Source organism: Tupaia chinensis, unplaced genomic scaffold (assembly GCF_000334495.1).
Source record: "Tupaia chinensis unplaced genomic scaffold, TupChi_1.0 Scaffold000360_1, whole genome shotgun sequence".
Classification (NCBI taxonomy): Eukaryota; Metazoa; Chordata; class Mammalia; order Scandentia; family Tupaiidae; genus Tupaia; species Tupaia belangeri.
The window spans coordinates 1,133,524-1,151,507 of NW_006159856.1; the positions used below are offsets into that span (position 1 = coordinate 1,133,524).

The following is a 17,984-nucleotide window of genomic DNA, read 5'->3' on the forward strand; positions in this document are numbered from 1 at the left end:
GGTTAGGGTTCAGTTCAAATAGTAGATAGATGAACCAGGGAGATTTCTTTTTTTTTTTTTTTTTTTAAAGAGGTTTTTACTATAGGGCACGTGCACTAGCCAGAAAGAGAGACAGAAAGTGAGACATCACCCCCCAGGGGGGATGGCCACGCTGCAATCCCTTCTCTTCCCTTTTCCTCTCGGGATCTTGGGCATGCACGCACATGCTCCTGGCGTGAGTTTAAGCCACTGGGTCTAGGACTTGAACTGTGGTTGACTACATGGGAGTCCAGCGACATAGCCATTACGCTAACGGCTGATCCCTCAATTTTTCTTGTTTAATTTTAATTTCATAATTGTATATTAAAATTCCCTGCCGGCCTTCATAATTGTATATTAAAATTTTAAAAAAAAAATAATTATTTAATTTTTAATTTATTCATTCACATTTTTTTTTATTTGACCAGAGAGAAACACACACACACACACACACAGAGAGGGAGGGAGGGAGGGAGGGTAAGCCACTAGGTCCGGGACTTGAACCGTGGTTGGCCATGTGGGAGTGTCCAGCGCCTTAACCACCATGCCACCTGCTGGTACCCTGTATATTAAAATTTCTAATAACTGTTTTCTCGTGTTTTAGTTTTCATAGCAAACTAAGATTTTTCTCTGTTGGTGTCTCCTTCTTGCTCTTATCTTTGACCCGGCAGAGGCTGTTCACTCTTTTGTATTTTGAACACATTTGTGCTGAAAGCTTCCCTGAGACTGGGGGGTTTTTGGTGCTGGGCCTGTGTTAAAAAAGCTTAGCACTCAGAGCTGTCTGCAGTCTGTGGGGAGGTCTAGAGGGTCTGACAAGCCATTGGCTGCTTAGTTGGGGGAATTTTCAAAATACTCCATGGAGTTTTTCCTAGGATTCTTCATTCTCTAGGAAGTACCTTTTAAGTTCCTGTGGTCAGTGTTGCTGCATGTAAGGACAAACACTGATGATACCACCAGTGGAGATCCTATTCCATACCCTTTCTTGGCACAGAGAGCTGACTTTTCAGCTGCTTTCATGGGAGAAAAATAAAGTAAACTTAAAAAACAGTTCCTTATAGGCTGTTGGTAGTCTTATCCCCTGGGCTCTGTGAGGGGAAGCTGCCAGTTAGTAGGTTGTAGGGTTAGATTTTGGCCTTCTGATACCAGTCTGCTGCCCTTTTCAGTGCCACTCTAGTTCTCTGCCTCTTTAGGTGTCTCTCTTGCTGATGTAGGTCCTTTCTTATTTATTTGGTATCTTTTTAAGATAATTTTGAGAGAAGGGAAATAAAAGTATTTAGCTGGCTTCCTTTCTCCTCAATTTTGAAATTTGTGCTTCTTGCAAATGAGTTTCCTTCTTTCACATGAAGCATGGTGAGGATAAGAAGGGTAGCGTTCATCTTATTGTTCATTTTAACAGGCTCAGACAGCACCAAGTAAAAAACAGCTGCAAAGTAGTAATAGATTTGCCTAATTTTGTTTCAAATTCTAACTTTTATATTGTAACGTTTTATTTTAAAAACTAGGTCAGAAAAAGAGCGCACGCCAGTATCATGTACAGTTCTTTGGTGATGCCCCAGAAAGAGCTTGGATATTTGAGAAGAGCCTTGTAGCTTTTGAAGGAGAAGGACAGTTTGAAAAATTATGCCAGGAGAGTGCCAAGCAGGCACCTACGAAAGCTGAGAAAATTAAGGTGATAAATGGTCCTTCAGTATACATTTAAACCAAAAATTTAATATTTATTCCTTGAGCTATTATTTATCTTGTTCTTATGTCTACCATTGTTTACTCTTACCCAAGTGCATTGTGCTATAAATATGATGTTTCTTTTTCTTTTTTTAAGAGAGAGACTTTTGCTATATGGCGCATGTGGTCATTGGAAAAATGGAGAGAGACAAAAAGTCTCTTTTGAGCAATGGCCAGGGGGGATGGCCATGCCACAATCCCTCTCCTCTTTGAGATCTTGGGCACACATGCACACGTGCCTGGCATGAGGTTCAAGTCAACAGATCTGGGACTTGAACAGCAGTCAGCCATGTAGGAGTCCAGTGCCTTAACCACTAGCATCACCTTCTGACCCCAAATATGATGTTTCTTTAAGATATGACTTATTTTTCTTTTTTAGTCATTTGGTGACTCTCAGAAATTATATATATATGTGTGTGTGTATGTGTGTGTGTGTGTACACACACACACAATTAGTCAACAGATCTGGGACTTGAACAGCAGTCAGCCATGTAGGAGTCCAGTGCCTTAACCACTAGCATCACCTTCTGACCCCAAATATGATGTTTCTTTAAGATATGACTTATTTTTCTTTTTTAGTCATTTGGTGACTCTCAGAAATTATATATATATGTGTGTGTGTATGTGTGTGTGTGTGTATACACACACACAATTAAAAAAAAATTTTTTTTTGCCTTAGGGCACATATGTTTGCCAGGGAGAGAGACAGACAGTGAGAGGGAAAGTGAGAAATACCCCCCTGGGGGGGTATGGCTATGCCACAATCCCTTCTCCTGCATTCTCTTAGGCATGTATGCACACTCGCCTGGTGTGATTTTGAAGCCAACCAGCTCTGGGACTTGAACCTCAGTTGGCTATGTGGGAGTTGAGTGACATATCTGCTACACCATTTGCTGGTCTCCAGAAATAACTTTTTATGATTTCTGTTTTCCTTTACATGTATATATGGAGACATACATAAATGGAGACATACACATATATATGGAGATGTGTGTGTGTGTATGTGTATATATATACATGTATATATGTATATATATATATATATTTATGGAAACTTTTAAAAGTTTATAGAGTATTGAAAGTTAGGAATTTATTTTAGTTGAAAAATGTTTTTAAATCCACGCATAGTATTTTCCATAATACATATTTTCTATGAACTTTTGGAAGGCCTTTTATATAGATTGCATCAGTTAATGTGATTACAATTGATTTCATTATTTAATTTATTTTTTATTATCTTTATTTGTTAGAGGGTACATGCACTTACCAGAGAGAGAACAGAGATGGAGAGGGAGAAAGTGTCCCCCAGTGGGACATGGTTATGCTGTAATAATTTCTGCTCCATTTCTCCGTCCTGTTGGAATTTTGGGCATGTGCGCACATGTGTCTGGTGTGTTTTTAAAACTCCCAGGGCTGGGTTTCAAACCATGGTCAGATATAGGATCTGACTCACCTTAACCTTTGGATAATGGACCAGTCTCTTGATTTTTAAAAATTATTATTTTTATTTAACTTTTAAAATTATTATTATTATTATTATTTAATTTGAGAGACAGAGAGAGAGCTTGAGAAAGAGAGAAAGGAAGCCACTAGGTCTGGGACTCAAACCATGGTCGGCCATGTGGGAGTCCAGCACCCTTAACACCATGTCACCTGTCAGCCGCCAGCCCCTTGATTTTCTGTTTAAAAATTAGTAGAGTTAATATGTTGGGATAAATTCAAAAACCTTGTAATTTAATTGGCTTTTATAGTTTTGATTTCTAAATTTATCAGAAATATAAAAGTATCCTTTAAAATGAGTTAACTTTTATGTTTGTGTAATGAAAGTTAAAACTTTTATATATTTTTTTTCAGCTGTTGAAACCTATTTCAGGGAAATTGAGGGCCCAGTGGGAAATGGGCATCATTCAAGCAGAAGAAGCTGCAAGCATGTCAGTGGAGGAGCGGAAAGCCAAGTTCACCTTTATCTATATGGGGGACCAGCTTCATCTCAACCCTCATGTAGCTCAGGAGGCAGGTCTTGCTGTGGAGCCCTCCGGAGAAATGACAGAATCCTTAGGAGTCAGTGAAGAAGCTGCTGAAAATCTCAAGTCTGTCAGAGAAGATGGCATTCCCATGAAGAGAAGACGGAGAGCCAAACTGTCTAGCTTTGCTGAGTACCAGGAGAGTGACCCTGGCACAGTGAAGGGTATTCCTCACAAGACAGCAGAGGTTGATACCAGAAAAGGAGTAGGGTCTCTTTCTGGGAGGAAGAAGGCCACAGCTTCCACTCCACGAAGCAGAAAGGGAGATGCAGCATCCCAGTTTTTGGTCTTCTGTCAAAAGCACAGGGATGAGGTCAGTGCTCTCATGGGTTCTAAGTAGTCATGTTTTGTGCTAGTGAGCTTTTGAATTAGAATGTTCTTTAGCACAGAATCCTCTGTTTCTGCAGACTCTATGAACCTTGAATAGATTTTTAATCTAATATTGTTAAGGATCAGACATTTTGACCCTTGAGGGCAAAAATACTAGCCTGTGCACTCTAGGTCAGTGAAATGTTCCTCCTAGTGAGGATAAGTAGACAATAGGAATAGGGATAAATGGGTTTCATTGGGCTGTCTTTTGCTAAAAGCTTGAGCTTATCCTTAACATCTAGCACTGGCTAGCATTTTCTCAGGCTGTTTTGAAGATTCCAGATAGAATCATGCTCATTTATAAAACAGGGCTGGCCCTGTGACCTAGTGGTTAGGGCAGCTGGATTCCATGTGGCCAACTACATGGTGTGAATCCTAGACCCAGTTGCTTGAGAAGCATTCTGGCATATGTGTATACATTCTGGGCATGTGTGTGTGCATGACCCAAATCCTGACAGGTTGGAGAAATGGAGTGGGGACTGCAGAATGACCATTTCCTATTTGAGATGTTTTCTTTTTCTCTGGTGAGCACTCTAGCAAAAACAAACAGATAAACAAAAACACACACAACAAACAAAAACCTTATAAAACCCACTAGCATGAAGTATGTTGAGGATTTATTTCTGTGACTCTTAAAAAGACAGTAATGCATCAGCGACTAAAACATTTAAATAATTTTCTTAATTGAGCCAGCCCCTGGTGTGGTGGTTAAGGCAGCTGGATCCCACATGGCTGACTCTGTGGTTTGAATCCCAAACCAGGCAACTTTTAGAAACACCAGGTACATGTGCATGCATGTCCAAAATCCTAAGAAAAGTGAGAAATGGAGTAGAATGAACTGTATGGCATGTATGCTATCTCACTTTCACTCTCTCCAGCAAGTGCACATGGCCCCTGGCAAATTAAAAAACATTTTTTTCTTCATCATATTCATAAAACGTATGCTCTGTAAGTACATAGATTCACAGATTCAATTCATTGTAAAGATCTAAAGGCATTAAGCTTCCTCTTTTTGGTTAACTGTTACTTGAAGTGAGTGGATTATAGTGTAAAACTTAAAACCATTTTTGTTAATAGTATTCATTTTTAATTTTATTTTCCTGGAAATGTTCCATTCTGGAGTCTAAATCCACATGATGATTAAAAGTAGCAAAAAGAAATAGTGTCTATTTTCCATGAATATTTAGCTAGCACCTATTTTGTAGTGGCTACCTGACATAGTATGGGGCTGTGAGGTAAATGACTATGAATGTTCAAAGAAACACATAGGATATGAGATTTCTTGTCCCTACATCGGAGCTGAAGTCTTCTAGAAAAAGGTGTTTGAGTGGTGCCTTCAAAAATAAATGGTATGGCTTTTCTCAGGACTGCAAGGGTGGTTTGGTGTTAGAAAATCTATGAATGTGGTTTCACTATGTAGCAGAAATGCAATTGATAAAAAATTGATTGCTGGGTGGCATGGTGGTTAAGGTAGCAGGATTCCACATAGCCAACTCTGCAGATTTGAGTCCTGGAACCAGTGGCCTGATAAACTGAGTGCATGTGCATGCATCCCCAAAATCTCGAGAAGAGAATGGAGAAAGAGGGATTACCATAGCCATTCCCCATGGGAGTGGTGATTTCTCACTTTTCTTCTCTCTCTCTCTCTTTCTCTCTCTCCCTCCCTCTCCATCTGGTGAGTGCACACATCCTATGGCAAAAAAATAAAAAATAAACATAGGGTGCATGCATGTGCTTGCCCCAAATCTCGAATGTTGGGAGAAATGGAAAGGAAGGGATTGTGGTGTGACCATCCCTTATGGGGGGTATTTTCTTTCTCTCTCACTCTCTCAGGTCAGTGCATGTGCCCTCTGGGAAATTAAAAATAAAAAATTGCCTTTAAAAAAATAATTATTGGGAACCAGCAGTTAGCGTAATGGCTATGTTGCTGGACTCCCACGTAGTCGACCACGGTTCGCGTCCTGGACCTGGTGGCTTAAAACTCACACCAGGCGCGTGTGCGTGTGTGCCCAAGATCCCAAGAGGAGAATGGAGGAGAGGGGATTGCAGCATGGCCATCCCCTCTGGGGGGTGATTTCTCGCTTTCTGTCTCTATGTCTCTCTCTGTCTGTCTGGCAAGCACACGTGCCCTATAGTGAAATACCTCTCCAAACAAAAATATTATTTATTAAATTTTATTTATTCATTCATTTACTTTTAATTTGACAGAGAAAAACACAGAGAAAGAGAGAGAAAGAGGGGATGTGAGAACACAAGCCACCAGGTCCGGGACTCAAACTGATCAGTCATGTGGGAGTGTCTAGTGCCTTAACCACCATGCCACCTGCTGGTCCCCACTTTTTTTTTTTAAATGCCAAAAGGTATACAAGAGAAAGAGATTTTGCACCTCCTACAGGAAGAGGTCATACTGCAACCCTTTTTCTTCCACTTCTTCATCTCGTCAGGATCCTGGGCACACATGCACATACCCAATGTGGTTTTTGTTTTTTTCCAAGCCATTGGCTGCCAAGACTCAAACCCTGGTCATGGATTTTCCTCTACCTAGTACCTGGTCACTGCCCTGTGAGGCTGGCCCAAAAACTTATTGCTTTCCATTTTTATTATTATTTATTATTATTAGGGCTAGCAGGTGGCATGGCAGTTAGGATGCTGAACTCCCACATGGCCAGCCATGGTTCAAGTCCTGCACCTGGTGACTTGCTTTCTCATTTTTTCTCTCTCTCTTTCACTCTCTCTCACTCACTCACTCACTCACTCTGTCCATCTCTGGGCAAATTAAAATAAATAAATAATGTTGGAGACCAGCTGTTGACATAATGGCTATGTTGCTGAACTCCCATGTACTCAACCACGGTTCGAGTCCCGGACCTGGTGGCTTAAACTCACGCCGGGCACATGTGCATGCATGCTCAAGATCCCGAGAGGAGAAGGGATTGCAGCGTGGCCATGCCCCTGGGGGGTGATTTCTCACTTTCTGTCTCTTTGTCTCTGTCTTTCTGGTGAGTGCACGCATCCTATAGCAAAAACAAAAAACAAAACAAAACAAAAAACCTCTCAAAAAATAATAAATAATGTTAAAGAAAATAATTATTTTAAAAATTATCAATTTTAAAGAATTGTTTATTTAATTGTATTTATTGTTATTATTCTTTGATTTGGCCAGAGAAAGAAAGAGAGAGAGAAAGCAAGCCACCAGTCTGGGACTTGAACTGCAGTTGGCTATGTGGGAGACCAGTGCCTTAACCTGCCACACCAACTGTTGGCCCCATATTTATTATTGTTATTTAAATTTTTCATAGGGCACATGTGCTCACCAGAGAGAGTGATGGCAGGATTGGGGAGAGAGTGAGAAAGCAACCTGCCAGGTCTGGGAATCAAACCATGGTCAGCCATGCAGGATCCCAGTGCCTTAACCACCATACCACCTGCTGGTTCCTTTTTTTTTTTTTTCCTCAATGTTTGTGCCATAAGGCATGTGCCCACTGGAGAGAGACAGAGAGAAAGTAAGAAATCACCCCCCAGTGGGGATAGCCATGCTGCAATCAGTCCCTTCTTATCTGTTCTTCTCCTGGGATTTTGGGCATGCCTGAACATGCACCGGCATGATTTTCAAGCCTTCAGGTCCAGGACTTGAACCATGGTTGGTCATGTGGGAATCCAGTACTTTAACCAATATGCCACTTATTGGCCCCCAAACTTACTTCTCTTTGATACAAAGTAAGCCAGGAGTAGGAGGGAACTACCTTAATCCATTGAAGGATAGTTGTCAAGAAATTTCACCAAAGATCTTACTTATTGAAGAAGCTTTAGAAGCATTCTCTTTAAAGTCATGATCAAGATCAAATGTCTTCCTTTACCACTTTTGAAACATACTAAAAATGCTAGTCAGTACTATTACGATAAGAAAAGGAAATAAGCCATAGTGTAAAGGAAGAAATAAAGCTATTGTTTGCAAAGGTCTATATAGAAAATTTAAGACTGTACAGAAAATCTTTGGAATTAATAAAAGTTTGCCAGGGTTGGTGGATATATGATTCATATGCAAGTGCATCAACAAAGATAAAATGTAATATTAGAAAAGATACTGGGAACTGGAAGGTGGGGCATTGGTAAAATATGATGCTCTGTGAAGCCGACCTGCATAGGAGGGTTGTGGATTTGTGCCCGGGGACCTTCCTGAGTACACCAGGCATGTGTGTGCCCATGATACAGGACTGGCTTAGGCTGGAGATGAATTATAGCATCAGGGGTCCTGTTAGGGTACTGTTGCTGTCACTGTCTCTGTACCCCTCTCTTTTCTGTTTCATAGAGGAAATTAAATAAATAAACTTAAAAAAAAAGTTTAAAAAAAGGTGCTGTTGGGACCAGCAGTTAGCGTAATGGCTGTGTCACTGAGCGCCCATGTAGTTGACTGCAGTTCGAGTCCCGGACCTGGTGGCTTAAACTCATGCTGGGCGCATGTGCGTGTATGCCCAAGATCCCGAGAAGAGAATGGAGGAGAAGGGATTGTGGCACGGCCATCCCCCGTGGGATGTGATCTCTCGCTTTCTGTCTGTCTGTCTCTCTGTCTTTCTGGCGAGTGCACGTGCCCTATAGCAAAAACCTCTTTAAAAAAAGGTACTGTCTGCCTAGCCATGGTGACTCAGTTGATAAAGCACTGCTGTATGGAACTGGAGCCACATGGGAGGCCTGAATTCAGATGCCAGGCTGACCTGAACACATCAGGTGTACCCATGTGAACCCATGATCCTGACTGGCTAGGAGCCTGGGAAGAGGATTGCAGTGTGGTTGAGACCCTAACAAGAGTGCCTTTTTTTCCTCTTCCCTCTCTTTCTTTCCCAATGCCTTTATGAAATAAATAAGTAAACTTAAAAGATACTGCTGAAACAAAAATGTAAGGTACCATAGAGTAAATATTATAAAATATGCATGTAACTTTGGGGAAAAATAACTCAGTGCTTTAGCAGACTTAAATGGAGATAGATTCATATATAGGAAGATTGAGTATTCTGAAATTGTCAGTTCTCCCTACAATCTATGAATTCAGTATAATCCCTTTATTTCCCTTTATTATTTGCTATGGAGCATGTGTGCTCACTAGAAAGAAACAGTGGGGGCTGGCAAGTGAGAAAGCAGCCTCCAGGGGTTATGCCCTTGTCTCAATCCCTTCCTCATTCTCTTTTTGGGATTTGGGGCATGCATATGTGCAAACACACATACCCAGCATATTTTTCAAGTCTCTAGGTTCAGGATTCAAAATGTGCAGTTGGCCATGTGGGATCCAGCTGCCTTAGCCACCATGCCACTGGCTGGCCCCAAATTCAGTATAATTCTTTTTTTTATTTTTAAGAATTATTTATTTAATTTTATTTATTATTATTCAGTTTGACCAGAGAGAGACAGAGAGGCCAAGAAAGAAAGGGAGAGTGAGAAAGCAAGCCGCCAGGCCTGGGATTTGAACCATCATTGACTATGTGGGAGTCCAGCACCTTAACCATCACATGACCTGCTGGTCCCACAAATTCAATATAATTCTAATCATACTCTCAACAGGAATTTCTTTGCACTACGTAAGTGGATGCTGACAGAGCCACATTTGAAGAGAAACTCAACCCTATTAGATAGGAAGTTCTGTTACTCAAAACAGTGGCATGCTGGAGACACACACGGGAGTGACACTGTTTAAAACAGCCCAACAACAGGCTATTGAGTGTGTGGCAATGGATGAGAATTTGGGTGAGGTGACTGCTCAGTATGTGGTGCTGGGACCACTGGTGATTTAGGAACTCAGAGAACATGGGAGAAGAACTTCATCACCCTGGAAGAGGGAAGAATTTATTTTTTCTTTTTAGATTTTTGCCATAGGGCATGTGTGCTCATAGGAGAGAGAGAGAGAGAGAGAGAGAGAAAGTCAGAAATCGCCCCCCACCCCAGGGGGGATGGCCACACTTCAGTCCCTTCCCTTCAATTCTTCTGTCAGGATTTTGGGCAAATACACACACCACACATGCCCAGTATGTTTTATTTTTAAGAGATTTTTGCTATTGGGTGGGTGCACTTGCCAGAGACAGAGAGAGACAGAATGTGAGAATTCACCCCCCAGGGGCATTGGCCATGCCGCAGTCCCTTCTCTTCCAGTCTCCTCTCAGGATTTTGGGCACGCACATACAGGTGGCGGTGTGAGTTTAAAGTCGCCAGGTCTGGACTTGAACTGCAGTCAACTCTGTGGGAGTCTAGTGACGTAACCATTATGCCATCTACTGGTCCCTCCACTGTGCTTTTCAATGCCAGGTGGAGTGGAATCAGCCGTGTGGAATCCAGAGCCTTAATTACCATGCCACCTACTGGCCGGAAGGGATGATTTATGTGCCAAGGCCACCATAAATACAGTGAAAGAATAAGCTATGTGTACAGAGCCTAAATAATCTCAAACGAAGAAAGGAAAGGATATGAAAATGGCAATTTACAAAAGAGTCTGGAGGGCCCGAAGTATATGAAGAGATGCTGCTCACCTCACTAATAACCAGGGAACTGACGTGGCAGTCATGGTGAGGCAGTGCTCAGGTTAGCAGACACAATACTCGGAAAACCTCGGGAGTTGAGAAGATTAGCTATGATGGGAACCCTCACGTGATGCTGGTGGAAGATCACTTATTATATTTGTTTCGGAGAGAAAATTGTCAGTATCTAGTGAAACTTAAGACATTCTTTCTGTCTTACAGTTTCACTCCTACATATTTATCCTAGAGTAATTTTGTTTTCGCATCCAAGGAGGCACCAATTGTGAAAAAGTTATTAAATAGTGACAGACTGTGGTACATTCTCACAACAACTGTATGCATCAGTTAACGTTATCTTTCTGTATTAAGTTGAAGAAAGTAAGCTGCTGAAAGATATGCCAATTCTATGATTTAATAGAAAGTTTGAAAAGTGCAATATACTCACTATTTACTTTTACCTGTCTACCCATGTTCATTCAAAAAGTGTAAGGAAGAGGATACTCAGGGAGGTGTTAACACCTAGTGGGGGAGCTATCATCACCATCAAGTTTGAAACAGTATAAAAGCACTCAACCATGTGTAGTCACATGTAGAGCATACTGTGGGGAAGGTGTGATGGTAAGCTCTGATTAGACATTGCCAGTTAGGCTGCAGCATAATTGGTGAGGCACCAATGGCTTTAGGTTCTGGAAGCAGGGAAATGCTATGCCAGAGGGATCTGCTCATCTAGCCATACTCCCTTGTGTTCTGAAGTTGTTTCTCCATGCTCTCTACTAGTTTAAAATTAGGAAAGCAAAGTGGGTATCTGAGAATTCAAACCACTATGGAGAGAGCACCCTTTTCACTTTTTGGAACCTGAATTGATCTCAGACAGCCCCTCTAGTACTGAGAAATGTGCTAAACAAACAAAAGCCTGGATTGACAACATTCTAAAAGTAGTGCAAAACCAAACAGAACATGCACAGTTAGAATTCAGTTCTTCCTGTCAAACACATTACTCAAAGCTGGTATGTGGGGCCCATGGGAGCCTCCCTTCCCTCCTAGCGGGTTTAAGTACTAGTTGTTTTTGAGTAATCATGTATTGTCAGAAACTACTAGCATGTTATTTATTTGTTTTGCCAGAGGGTATGTGTACTCAGTGGAGAGAGAGGGAAAAAGCATCCCTAGTGGTGCTTGGTCATGCCACTATCCCCTCATCTCCATCCTCTTCAGGATTTAGGGCAGCCATGCATATGTGCCTAGGGGTTTTTCAAGCCATGGGACTGAGATCTGAACTGTGTGGTTGACCATGTGGTATCTGGTTCCCTTAATTACCAGAGTTTATATAGGTCTGACTGCTAGGATGTTCTTCCAACTGTTTTATTACCCTGTTACAAATATATTTGTGCTCATATGATTAATTAATTATAGACTAAAATTGAAGCTTTTCCCTGATTCCACCCTCTAGTGTAATCTGGGTATTTCCTAGGTAGTATTTTTCTTTTGGGGGAAATGTACTTTTTGGAGAGTGGTGCATCTAAGGATTCTTTTGTTTGGTTGTCAGTTAATCAATGACCATCTCTTGAGGGATAGAGTTGACTGGACCCTCCCTTCTGTTTCCTGGGCTTCCTTTTTCTAAGGTCACTAGATGGAAGAATGTAGCTATAAAGGACATTTTATTGTCACAGGTTAACTCTTTGGAGGTCAGTTTCCAACTTCTTGCTAACAAAGAAAAGTACAATACTTCTTGAAATGGATCTTCAGATCTCCAACTGCCACTTTGCTAACAGTGTTTCCTTGTCAGTCTTTGTCAGGTTTAGCTTGGATGTACATTGAGTGAATGTATTTTGTGTTATTTCTGGAAGATAGAAAGATGAGGAGTATTCTAGAAGATGCTGCCTGTATGGATTGGTACTGCTATGGTGCGAGCGGGGGAGAGAACCTAATCAGGGGATAGGGAGCACCCCAGTCAGTGTGCATACCTAAATTTTGGTGGCATGTCTAGCAGCCTAGAGCAGTCAGGGGAGTTCCCTCAGTGAAATAAAGGAAAGTCAGAGTTTACCAAAGGCTCTGGTGTTGGTAGCAATTTTTTTCTTTCTTTCTTTCTTTTTTTTTTTTTTAAGAGAGATTTTTGCTACAGGCCATTTGTGCTTGCTGGAGAGACAGAGAGACAGAAAGCAAGAAATCACCCCCCAGGGGGGCTAGCCACACCACAGTTCCTTCTCCTCTTTTCCTCTTGGGATTTTGGGCACACACCCACATGCACCTGGCGTAAGTTTTAAGCTGCTGGGTCCAGGACTCGAACCATCATCGACTATGTGGGATTCCACCAATATAACTATTATGCCATCTGCTGGTCCTGGTAGCAATTTCATTAGAAGACTTTTTTTAGTCTGAGTTCCCCCCCCCCCTTTTTTTTTCAAGTTTACCTGTTTCTTGAGTGAGTGACAAGCACCCTCAACAGGGTCTCATAGTATGATTCTCACCCTGCCCTGACCCAACACACCACCTCCCCATCAGCCAGGATCATGGGCACACATGCCTTTTTTTTTTTTTTTTTTTGAAAGGTTTTCTTTTTTTCTTTTTTTTCTTTGGAGAGATTTTCGCTACAGGGCGCGTGCACTCCCCAGACAGAGAGAGAGAGACATAGAGACAAAGCGAGAAATCACCCCCCAGGGGGGATGGTCATGCCGCAATCCCTTCTCCTCCATTCTCCTCTCGGGATCTTGGGCACACATGCACACGTGCCCGGCGTGAGTTTTAAGCCACTGGGTCCGGGACGTGAACTGCGGTCGACTACGTGGGAGTCCAGTGACATAGCCATTATGCTAACTGCTGGTTCCCGGCACACATGCCTTGTGTACACAGGTCATCTGGGCATCTGAACCCATAATCATCATATGGATTGAACATTGCATTACCACTGCCAGTGAGCTGGTCCTGAGTTTATAGTTTGTTTTATTTTTTTTCGAGTTTATAATTTTTAAAGTCTTTTCTACCTTCTCTGATCTTACTTTGTACAGATCCATTAGAGTTGAACCAATTCTTTGTCTCGTTCTTTGTATATACCTTTGTTTTAATTTGCTATTGTTGTATAGCAAGTTACTTCAAAAGGAGAGGCTCGCCCCAGCCTTAGTGGTACAAGTGATTGGGCAGCATTGTGCAAGGCTGGGGCCGTATGGAAGATTCTGGTTTAGATTCCTGACCAACCTAGGCAGGCTGGGCATGGTGGCACACAATTGTATTCTTAGCTAACTGATAGGCTGAGGCAGAGGATTGGAATGACAATATCCTGTCAAGAGGGAAAAAAATTCTCTTTTGGGGGCCTAGCAGATGATGTGGAGCTCAAGGCAGCTGAATTTCACATGGCCAACTGCATAGTTTGAATCCTGGACCTGGCAGCTTTAAAATCATTCAGGAAAGCAGAAACTGGAAGAAAAAAAAGAGAGAGAAAATCACACTAGGTGCGTGTGTACATGGGCCCACAATCCCAAGAGGAAAATGGAGAAGGGGTTGTGGTATGGCCATCTTTCCAGGGGTCGCTTTCGCACTTTTCCTCAGTCTCTGTTGGTCTACAGAAAGCACCTTATAGCAAAAATTAAAAAAAAAAAAAAATCCCCTTTGGTGTTTCATAAAAGCAAACAGAACAGTGGCTTGAAACAACATTATGCATTTAGTATTTCTCAAATTCTGTAGGTCACGGAGTTGGGAGCAGCTTAGCTGGGTGGTTTTGTCTCAGTCTCATGGGTTGCAATTAAGATGTCAGCTGGGCTGCCATCTTCTAAAGACTTGACTGGGATCAGAGGCTTTGCTTCTAAGATAAGATACCTCACTTGTGTTGCTGATAGGCCTCAGTTCCTCACCATGTAATGTTCTCTGTAGGGCTGCTGGAAAGTCCTCATCACACAAGGGCTGGCTTCTCCCAGAGAAGGGGATCCAAGAGAGGGCAAAGTGGATATCTTTTCTCTCTCTCTCTCTCTCTTTTTTTTTTTTCTTTTTGCTATAGGGTGCATGCACGCACCAGACAGACAGAGAGAGACAGAGAGACAGAAAGTGAGAAATCACCCCCCGGGGGGATGGCCACGCCGCAATCCCTTCTCCTCCATTCTCCTCTCGGGACCTTGGGCACGCATGCACACGCGCCTGGTGTGAGTTTTAAGCCACTGGGTCCGGGACATGAACCGCGGTCGACTACATGGGAGTTCAGTGAAATAGCCATTATGCTAATTGCTGGTCCCAAAGTGGATATCTTTTATGCCCTAGATTTGGAGGTCATGTACTACCCTTTTTATACTGTGATATTGGTCACAGAGGCCAGCACTGTTCAGTAGTGGGGCATGCAAATCAGGAAGTGGGGTTCAGGATGAGTATGCAGCATTCTTTTTTGAAGTGCAGAGATGGTGGCTGCTGTTGGCGTTTTCTTTGTCTCCTATGTGAGGTACAGAGTACTCCATCAATACTGGCTGAATGAATGAAGGAACAAAAGTAGCATCTGCAGTTTAAAAGGCTGTGTGTAAATCATCCTGGGAGAGGAGAAGAATGTTTCAGGGAGAGTGTATCCTGTGGAGGCATCTGAGGTGGACCCTGCTGCATCCGCAGTCTGCTTAGGACTGGCTGCTGTGTAATTTGAGTGTAGAGCTGTTAGATAAGAGACAGTCACAGAGATTTTACTTTTTGAGTGGGCAGAGCTGTATTCTCTTTGAGTGTAGAAGAAGACCTTTTTAATTGGGAGTGTCAGGGACAGTCACAGAGATTTTACTTTTTGAGTGGGCAGAGCTGTATTCTCTTTGAGTGTAGAAGACCTTTTTAATTGGGAGTGTCAGGAGGATCAAGAACTGGGAGACTGTGGGACCAGCAGGTGGCATGGTGATTAAGGTGCTGGACACTCCCACATGGCTGGCCACAGTTCAGGTCCTGGTCCTGGTGGCTTGCTTTCTTACTTCCCCTCTTTTTCGCTCCGTCTCTGTGTCTCCCTCTGTCAAATTAAAAATAAATGAATGAATGAATAAATAAAATTTAATAAGTAATTTAAAAAAAAGAGCTGGGAGACTGGCTACTGAAATTTCCAACAGAAATTAAGGAGGACTGGATGGAGGTGGGCAAAAGAAGAATGTTTAAAAGCAGAGCTAGCCAGCTTAGCAGGGGATTTAGTCCAAGAAGAAGGGTGACCTCAAGGGGGGAATTTGGGAATCTTGTTTGATGAAGCAGCTCTGATAGTGTTATGATTTAATCTAAATGGGGAAATTGGAGTTAGAATGTGTGTGATAGGGCGCTAGGGACAGAAGTAGGATAGAGAGGGCAGCAGACCCACAAAGGAGTATGCTGTTTGAAGTGATCGCAGAAATCTTTGTTGGATGAAGATCTGAGATTTTTGGTGCTTGAAGAGTTGGGAATGGGTAAGCTCATGCAGCAGGGTGAGGTAGGCAGGACCCAGCCCTGCTGGGAAAAGAGGAGAGGGTGCCCCAAATTAAGTGACAGGAGCAGGTGGATGTGGAACTGGGAATGCCCAGGCAAGGGCCAGGTAGGAATGGGGACTCTGAGGGGAGCTGCAGTAGAAAGCAGAGATCAGAGCCACACTTTGAACTGCAGAGGGTGCCCTTATGGTGGAAGTTCATAGGCACTCAGGCTGGTCATCTGGAGAGGCAGGTGAACAGGTGGTGGTGGTGGTGTCTGTCCAGCATGAGTGCTATAGGGCAAAGGACAGGCGGGGAGCAAGCATATGATTTGTCTAGACAGCAGGAAGGCAGATACTGGGGCACATGGGAGGCTCTAAAAAGCCATCTGGGGTGACTGTCTTGTGAGTAGGAGTCTGGATTTGGGGCAGAGGTTACCTGTGTTGAGTGGGTGGGTGGGAGACTCAGGTGGTAATGATAAGCAGCCAACACTAACCCACTGATTACTTATTACTGCCAGGTGAAGTGTTACTGCTCTCATTTCACAGACAGAGCAGAGACGGTATCTTCACTTGCCCAAATCACCAAGTGAAGTGACACATTTGAACCCAGATATGATTCTAGAGCATGCTGGTTAGTGCTCTAAATCAGCTAGTAAATGGTTCAAGAAAGGTCCTACATGCAGTGAGGTCTGTGTGTCAACTCCTTAGCTCTGTAGTCTTAACAAGAAAACATCCATACACAGGATGGAATTCAATGCATGTGACTGAGTTCCAGTAAAACTTTGTTTATGGACACTGATATTTGAATTTTCTATAATTTTTGTGTATCGTGAAATAATCTTCTGGGTCATTTTCTACCATTTAATAATATAAATTACTTGAAATTGTGGGCCTTATAGAACTAGGTGGTGAGTTAGGTTTGGCTACCATGTTGACTCACCCTGCTGTATATCAATGGCTTTTTTTTTAATGTTACAGTTAATCACATATATCTTTATAGTGTATAGCATTTCTTTTTCCAGCATAATTACCACACATATCAGTCAAGACAAAGACATTACTATCCAAATCATCTCAAATAGCTTTTCTTTTTTTTTTCAGATTATAATTATTATTATTTCTTATTCTCTTTATTATTTTTTAAACATTCAATCACTATACATCATTTGGCTTGTAAAGAGAATTTGCCTAATATGAAATACTTCTCAGACCAGTCCAGTAGAGAATACTGTACATGTTATCATTAACAGGTAATAAACCATTTCTGTGTCCCACAAATGTCATGCCTCTCTATTTGTTCTCATGCTATTGTTCTCTATACTCTTCTCTCCCCTTCCCCCGATCCTCACTGTCTTCAGCGACCATAACTATTTTCACTGCTTTTATGCCTTCCAGTATTTCAATCTCTATCATATAGTGTATATAGTTGGTACATAGTAAGTGGATACATAGAATATCTTTCTTTCATAACCTGGCTTGCTTCACTCAGCAATAAATCTTCCATATTCAGCCACTTTCTATCAGATGCCAGAGTTTTAGTGTTTTTTTTTTTTATGGCTGAATAGTATTCCACAGAGTATATATGCCACACTTTTCAATCCATTCATCTGTTCGTGGACATTTGGGTTGCTTCCATGTCTTAGCACTTGTGAATAATACTGCAATAAACATTGATGTGCATGCGCTTTTCTGAAGGAGTGTTCTCCCGTCCCTTGGGTAGATACCCAGAAGTGGGATTGCTGGATCAAATGGTAGTTCTATTTATAGATTTCTGAGGAACTTCCATATTGTTTTCCACAACGATTGAACCAATTTACATTCCCACCAACTGTGTAAGATAGTTCCCCTTTTACCACAACCCTGCCAACACTTATCACTTTTTGTATTTTTAATCTTTGCCATTCTGACAGGGGTTAGGTAGTATCTCATAGTGTTTTTTTTTTTGTTTTTTTTTTTTGAGAGGTTTTCGCTATAGGG

General features: G+C 42.0%; 1 protein-coding gene across 6 annotated transcripts in view; it reads left to right on the top strand.

Moving 5' to 3' along the window:
- NSD2 (nuclear receptor binding SET domain protein 2) overlaps positions 1–17,984 on the top strand; it is a 150,871-nt gene that overhangs the window by 71,713 nt on the left and 61,174 nt on the right. For all 6 annotated transcript variants that reach the window (XM_027773583.1, XM_014589500.2, XM_014589499.2 and 3 more), the window contains 2 exons: positions 1,521–1,687; positions 3,595–4,077. In XM_027773583.1, coding sequence (XP_027629384.1) covers positions 1,521–1,687; positions 3,595–4,077 — 650 coding nt within the window. The remainder of the gene's footprint in view (positions 1–1,520; positions 1,688–3,594; positions 4,078–17,984) is intronic.